Consider the following 8,073-nt stretch of genomic DNA (forward strand, 5'->3'; position numbering starts at 1 on the left):
AGTCTACCTATAGAGCCAACCAGAGATGTGCCAAGGCCATCTCCAACCTCCTGCACACCACCCTGCCTCACCTGGACGAGAGGAGGGGAATTACGAGAGACTGCAGCTCACCCATCAAACTCATAGTTTCCTTTCCCCGTCTATAAAAATGAAGGCACTGTGTGGAAATCCTTTCGCATCCATGTACTGATTGAAAAGTACAAGTACTTTTTTCATTATATACTTTTATTATAAAGGAGTAGCGGGTAAAGAAAATGGATGGATGAATGGATGGTATTACTCTGCAGAAATTTCCTTTGCATTGAAGAAGTTTTTTTAAAATTATATTTATATTGACTGTGACTGATTTATAACAGCAATAAAAGATAAAACATTCAAGGGGGTGAGTATGTTTTATAGGTACTGTATGTTAGTTTAATGCAGTCCAAGCAGTCCTTGGTAGTATAGATATTGCACTCACTGATATTGTGATGATGATAAATTTGTGATATATATATTGTACAGCCCTTATGGTCACCATAGATAATTGACCTTAGCTGGTTTGGTAGAAGCTGGGAGCAGGCCAAGAGTAACCAAATGGGAGCACCGAGAAAATTCCTGGTGTCAGTGGGAAAAGTAGATAAGCCATACGTATAAGCAACGTAAGATGCTAGTAGGTGTGCTAAACTAAATACAATACTGCCTGCTACTACTACTGTTCAAGTTTATGAATCAAGTCAGTGAATTGTGTGGTGGTATGGGATAAAATGTAATCTGTATGATATGAAAAAGGGATTTGCTAATAGTATCCTGCCACTCCATCTAAATGAGGGTTTTGTGGTCTTGAAGCCATTCAGCAGTTGCAGAAAGCCTTCATTTCAAAGTGGGCAGGTAGGACAAATAAGCTACATTATAAGCTGTAGATTAGGGTTATACAAAAAGCTCACAGAAATGACTGAATGATGTGGCACCATAAATAAATCTGACATCACTTGATCAGATTTTTTTAAATAAAAGTTGATTTGAGCTAAAAATACAAACTTTTTATTTATTGTCAGAAGCACTTCAGCCTGAAAGAACCTGGAAGTGTACGTGCTTATGAGCACAAAAGAAATACTCAAGTTTTTTGGAAAATGATATAATTTTAGCAGACACCAGTTCACTGCTCATGTTCTTTAATGCTTTAAAGTCGTGATTCTCAACTACCACACCTAATTTTAGCTTAATATATATAAAACTGGCCAAGTTACAGCAAGTTTTGTGTTTAGATGGAGGAGGATGACTTGCTGTGGTGACCCCTGAAAAAGAGAACAGCCCCCCCAAAAAAAGAAGAAGAAGAAGAAGAAGGTTGCTCAGCTGTGGTGGCCATCTTGAATTTGGTTATCTCTAAGTTAACCAGTTGTACAGAATATATTTGTGCACTAAATTTAGAAACCAAACAGAAAGATTTGCTTAACAACTCTCCATCCAAACAAATAACTAAAATTTGGACACTTCTGTTTTTTTTTTTATTTATGAACGAGTTAAAATCTTTGAAGTGAGAGAAAACCAGACAAACTCTGGTTGTTTTAAAGAATTTAAACAAGCTAAAATCAGATGAAACTTCAGAACACAAATATTATTTAAATTTTTTGTTGTCTTTTATGCTCTTTATTATTTGTTTATTATTAGTTTGGTTTTGAAGTTTGATTGCAGTTTGAAAGAGCGGCTGTAATACACACACACAAACACACACACACACACACACACACACACACACACACACGTCATTGTTTAATGCTCCACCCGCCCCGCCCGTCCACACTTCTAACCGGGTCAAACGCCGGCTGACAGATGAGGAGCGGACCCCATGTGACGGAGTGAAACACTCCGACCAATCACAGGCCGACAGTTGTTTCCGTATTTTGAACTTGTCACGCGCTGATTGGTTGGGATCAAGAGCGATGCTCGGAAGTACCTGCGTGCATTATCCCGGTACCGGTAGAACCGAGCTGCTGAGATGGAGAGTGCTTTCTTGGTCCGCGGGGTTCTCCGAACCCTACTGGTTCTGCTGCTGTGGTCCAGTTGTGACGGGAGAGACTCGGAGCTGAACTACGTGACCTGCGGTTCTCTGGTCAAACTGCTGAACACCAGGCACAACGTCCGCCTGCACTCCCACGATGTCAAATACGGCTCAGGTACGACAGAACCGGTCCAGGCACCGCGAAAACCCAGAACCGGGGTTCGGTGGGGACAGAACCCACTCTGTCTTCGTATCTCATACATGCTGAACCTGAAAGACCTGGTCATTAATTAAAGGCCTAGCAGTGAATGTAATGAATGCATATCGCCCGCCGCCTGTCATGGCAGTTTTTAACTGAGGAATGATGTACTTGTGTCTGCTTGGATAAATCTAATAAATAAGTCTCAGGCTATATGTTCTGAATGACTCTCAGTTACAATCACTGTTAATTTTAGCTCAGTATCTGTAAACTTAACTGAGTTAGAGACATTTTTGTGTTTGCTAATATTGAATAGCTGTGGCGGCCATCTTGTATTGGATCGCCTCCAAAAGTTAATCAGTTGTAGATGTACATCCAATAATTACTTTCTGAGAGTTTCCTTTATGTCCGTCCATTGGTTTATGAGATATTTTGCTAACATGTCAGTCAAGCTAAAATACACACTCATTTTTGCCCTTTCACCTTCAGTGATGGGCCAAAATGACTGAATCTGTTCATTCTGATAGTCGTTTGGTTTGTCATTAGAATAATGTGTCTGAAGCTCCTGGTTTGCTCTGTTTCCAACCACCTGCTGCTTTTAAAACCTCTAACGAGCATTCAGACAGGCTGGTTTGGATCTGACACAGAGTGGACTGTGTGTGTGTGTGTGTGTGTGCGCGTGTGCAGGCAGCGGCCAGCAGTCTGTAACTGGAGTGGAGAGCGCAGATGATGCCAACAGCTACTGGCAGATTCGAGGAAAGCCCAACCATCCCTGCCAGCGGGGCTCCACCATCAAATGTGGTCAGGCCATTCGTATCACACACATGAAGACGGGCCGGAACCTCCACACACACCACTTCAGCTCTCCACTGTCTCACAACCAGGTCAGGAAATCACACAGACATTGTAAATGACAAGTGAATATTTCTGGGAGTTTACTTTTGAACATGTTCATCAACAATGTGACAAACTTTCTATTCAAACAAACTTGCAGAATTGTCCCGGGTGTCTAAAACCTGCAGGGAGCGCTCCTTATTGACAGAAAGCATCTGAGGCTACAGCCCCGCATGGCCAGGTCTAATGTCTGATGATAAATAATCATTAGGAACTGATCCAAATCTGTCCGTCTTCATTTCAAAGGTGTGCTCTTGCAGATTAAATCATTAAGGTGGGGGCAGCTGTCAAGGTGAGCAGAAAGCAGGCTGAGGAAGGTAATGTGGGTAGAGGTGGACAACAAAATAACATTCACGGCCAAGAATAGTTTTACAAATCGTGTTCACAAAAATAGGCCATAATTTAAAACAACTGGCCACTGAAAATGCGGCTGCACGGCTCACTGGTCACATCCAGGGCCGTAGCTCCCACTGAGGACCCCGAGGTCCAGACCTCAGTGTTTTATAAAAACATGAATCCAAACGAGGCTTTTGAACGGCGTGGTTCTCTGCGTAGCTCCACCAATTTCCTGTAGGAAGCGCTGCAACTGTGTGCAGCTGCAGCCAAACTCAATGTCTACCAAGAAGAGCGCAGCTTTGCTACCTTACTGCTAAAATAAAGACCAGAAGAAGAAGAGTGCCACTTACGGTGAAACACAACCGAGGTAACTCGCTGAAAATATTCTCCTTCAATTCCACGAAGCTGAAGTTGGTTTCCGATTTGGAAAATGGCTAAAGGGCGATTCCAGCTAATTTTTCCCTCCCTTCAGCATCTTTAATCTCCTCTAGTTAAAAAACTACAACACCTCACTGGTGTTTGATAAAAAGGTGAAATCTCTGCTAAAATCTTGTGTTTTGAATCAACATTCATATAAACTAATTCATGTCATTTCAGTGAGTCATCATGGTTGTGCCCTGAGTCCTCTGTNAGCTTCAGATGAGGCTGATCCCCATGGATTTACAAACATATACACATTCAAGTCACTTGTTTTAAATAAATGCTTCTATTTTAATTCAGTTTTGGTCTTCATTGTAACTGATGTGCAGGGGACAATGAGTGGTTGACCTCAGTCTGGCTTCGGCTCACTGGTCACAAACACTCAGAACTCCGGGAGACTGTAATGGAAAATCCATCTTTTTCCTGACAATTTTGAGTCTCCAACAGTCAGAGCCCAGTGAGAGGCCACCACATCGTGACCCTGTCTTGTGTTTGTTCCTGCAGGAAGTCAGTGCATTTGGAGAGAACGGTGAAGGGGATGACCTAGACGTGTGGACGGTTCAGTGTGACGGGGAGCACTGGGAGCGGGACGAGGACGTGCGCTTCAAACACGTGGGCACCGACGTCTTCCTGAGCATCACTGGTGAGCAGTACGGCCAGCCGATCCGTGGTCAGAGGGAGGTGCACGGCATGGGCTCCCCCAACCAGCACAACAGGTGGCGCACCATGGAGGGGGTGTTCATCCAGCCCAGTCTGGAGCCGCTGCGCCACGACGAGCTGTGACCTTACCGCTGAGAGACAGACTGCCCGGACCGGAGGACTGAGGAGTCCTTCAGACTGGGGCTCTTCCAGGTCCGAAGGAAGTGACTCTTAAACATGTGATGGTTAGAACCTCTGCATTAGTCCGCTTTACTTCAGGGGAGTCCTGCTGCTTTTAATGCCTGTTTTCCTCCTTATTTTTCTTTTTTAACAAAATGTGAAGAAAAAAAAAAAACGTGTTTAAAATTTTGAAGGTCACTCCGAGTTAAACCCACCGTTAGCTTTACTTCTCATTTGATTTCTAAAATACCCCATAGGTGGGAGTGGGAGAGGGTGGTTCTCAGTTTTTTCTTTAAAAGATAAATTCTCTCAGTTGGTAATGATAAAGTTTGAAGTCTGTTGTTTTACTCTTTCAAAGCAAATCCTGCTAGCAGTGAATAAATCACTGTGCGGTACATTCATGTTAGATCTGTGACACCTGCTTCAACTTTCTTTTTCACCTGGGAAACAAGTCCTGACCAAACTGTACACTCCCTTGTTAAAATGTCACAGTCTAACCATTACTGTGACATATTCTGTATAAATCAACTGAAAAATAACTCAGAAAAATAGGAAAGAAGCTGGTTGCATAAGTGTGCACACCCTGAAGCTGATAATTTGTTGAAGAAACTGTAATATTTACCCCCTCTTCTTTACTAAAGTCCAAATTTGTCACGTCTTGTGTCACCTTTCTTCAGGTCAGCAGACAGATCTTCTCTCAGGTTCAGGTCTTCTCTCTGCTTTCAGTTCCTGGAGGGGAAGCTGCTGGTTTGTTGATTTAGATGCATGTTTGGATCCTCTTCATCTGCAGCTTTTAGGCCTGAATCAACAGATATTTGAAACTTTTATCATTTCATCCCGGTTCCAGCTGAAGAAAGCAACCCCACAGCATGATGCTGCCCTCACCGTGCTTCACTCTGGGATCCAGTCGTGTTCCTGTGTCCTCAGGTTGATCAGCCTGGATGGGTTAGGGTTAGGGAAAGGCAGGAGGTAGAACCGAAGCAGAAATTGTCAGAACTTCAGTCTGACCCGTTTCTGTCCTGTAACCTTCTCCTGACTGGTTCTTTCTAACAGTGAGACCATTTTCAGGCTTGGTGAGCTCTCGGTAGGATGGACCTGCAGATTTCAGGTGGATCAGAGTCACTTTAACTGTAAACAAGAAGAACGAAGGCTGGAGTTAAACCAGAAGCTGCTTCAGCTGATTGTTGGTGTGCACACTTTCACAACCAGTTTAATGCATCTTTTTTATGTTTTCCCTTTCAACAGATTCATTTTTCTAGTTGAATTTTACAGGATATATGTCACAGGAAAGGTGGAAAAGTTTTGAAATGATTGTTAAAAACCTGACATTTTACAAGAGAATGGAGACTTTAAATTCACTGTAATTTGTCCCTATTTATAGAAAATGTTTACTCAGTTTGACCAATCACAAGCCTGCTGCCTTAGACAAACACATTAATGTCAGTAAACTGATAAGACCAAACAATCTGACTGATATTCGTTATGCTCCTGCACGATGACGCTCTCTCAGGCCTTCTGTTTTCTGTTCCTCCGGATGAAGCTTCTTGAACGTTTGAACATGCAGTCCTGGGAAAAGAAAGTCCTCTTTCAGTTCCAGGGTTTTACACATCATATTAAACCTGATCTGGTTTTTACCAGCTTCTAAAATGATCCAAGTGAAGAGAAATACACAACATATTCCACCATGTCATTTATCATTCAGTTATTTATTAAACAAAGTCTATAAAGATGGATGAAGCATTTCAGCTTCGTCCCACTGTTCAAAACTTATTTAGAATCAGGTCCTGTTTGTTTAAACCTAAGATGATGTTCATTGAGAGGAGCTGTAACGCTCAGTTGAAGAAAATATGCTTAGTTGTTTCAGTATCCGTGTCACAAAAACTGCAGTCAATATAAATCTTATTCTTAACTTATTGGATGGGTAAATATTGTTTAGAATTATGAAATGAACTTCTTTGGTCTTAGGACTTACAGGACAAGTTATTTCTCATGTTTCCAGCATCTTTTTGTGAGAATAATGGAAGGCTGGAGTTTGTTTGAGCGTACAGGGTGAAACGTAGAACCATGGCTGTTATTTACAAGAGAAGAAAGCTGACTCCTGTACTCCTGTACAGATGTGATACTGAAGGCCATTCATCACCTTATCAAACTGTTTTTAAAGCAAAGAAAACCAGGTGCCGGATCATTGAGGTGTGTTCTGCACCAGACATTATTATCCATCCAGAGCTGTAAGAATAGATTGTATCTAAGACATACCTGTTGTTGCAGACTGAGGAACCACTACGACTGAAACTGTAGTAACAATAGTAGTAACAGTAAAAGTTTTAAGCTTAACACAACCTGTTTGACAGGAAACTTATTACCCTGATCATTTTATTTCCTTCCTGAATAATGCTCTCTGCATACAGAACCACGTGCTGTCATTTCCAAATGATTTGAACCATTTCTCTTTCAGCACCACATTTAAACAGCAGACCGCCATCCTCTCTTTATTATTTCTGACTTTTTGATACAGTGGAGTTTTTTCTAAATGAAATTAAAGTTTAGTTTATTAATTGCCTTTATAAATATACAGGGTATGGCCATTGAATATGCAAGGTAAATACTTCTGGATAAGGACTTCGTTTTAGTTCAATATGTTCTCCCAAATGCCATCAGAGCTCTTTGCAGCCATGCATTTAATACAGGCTTGCATTTAGGGATTTGTTTTCTTTTATATTTATTATCTTGCCAAGTTTAATATCTTTGGTCACACAAAATCCAAGACATTTTACTGAAGGTTTAATACGAATGTTGTCAGCATCTGTAAGAACATGACCATGTATCTCTAATCATTTACATTTGTTATGGTTGAATACTGAGCCTGAAGCCTTTGAAAACAAACTGGCTAATTTGAGTAATTTAGGAATTAGCTCTAAATTGTTTAGAAAGAGGATTGTGTCATCCATGGTCAGTTTTTCTAAATAAGAACAGCAAGCATTTCAGCTGCCTTCATGAATAGAAAAGTGGAGGATTCCCTCTCTGTTTAACTCTTTTTCTCTTTTTCTTAATAAGGCGATAAAATTTGGGACCAAAACCGTATGAATTCAAAATAATAAATATAAACTGATGTTCCAGGGTGTCATCTGAAACCAAGTTAAATCCTTTGTCTTCAGTCAGTGGTTGTACTGATTGTATTTTACTATGAATTGATGTTTTACTATAAAACCTGTCTAGTTTAATTAAATACTTGTTGGTTTTGGAATAAGGGTAGTAACTCCTTGTTTCATTCTGGCTGGTAAATCACAGTTAGGTATAATTTCTTTGAAAACCTGACAAAGGAAAAGTTAGGGCCAGAAGTGTTTGTAGAAGTCAGCTGATAGTCTTATTTCATTTAAGGTGCATTTCTTCTGTCTCACATTCTTCCTGAAAGTCTTCATCAGCA

The 8,073-nt window shown here is 41.0% G+C and overlaps 1 protein-coding gene across 1 annotated transcript; it reads left to right on the forward strand.

The window, feature by feature from the left end:
• The first annotated feature begins 1,912 nt into the window (after positions 1–1,912).
• On the forward strand, positions 1,913–7,893 carry sdf2l1 (stromal cell-derived factor 2-like 1). The gene is made up of 3 exons (XM_017440748.3): positions 1,913–2,156; positions 2,868–3,064; positions 4,335–7,893. Exons 1-3 carry the CDS (start codon positions 1,979–1,981, stop codon positions 4,611–4,613), a joined length of 654 nt encoding a protein of 217 aa, XP_017296237.1. The 5' UTR covers positions 1,913–1,978; the 3' UTR covers positions 4,614–7,893.
• The last annotated feature ends 180 nt before the right edge of the window (positions 7,894–8,073 follow it).

Source organism: Kryptolebias marmoratus, linkage group LG1 (assembly GCF_001649575.2).
Source record: "Kryptolebias marmoratus isolate JLee-2015 linkage group LG1, ASM164957v2, whole genome shotgun sequence".
Classification (NCBI taxonomy): domain Eukaryota; kingdom Metazoa; phylum Chordata; class Actinopteri; order Cyprinodontiformes; family Rivulidae; genus Kryptolebias; species Kryptolebias marmoratus.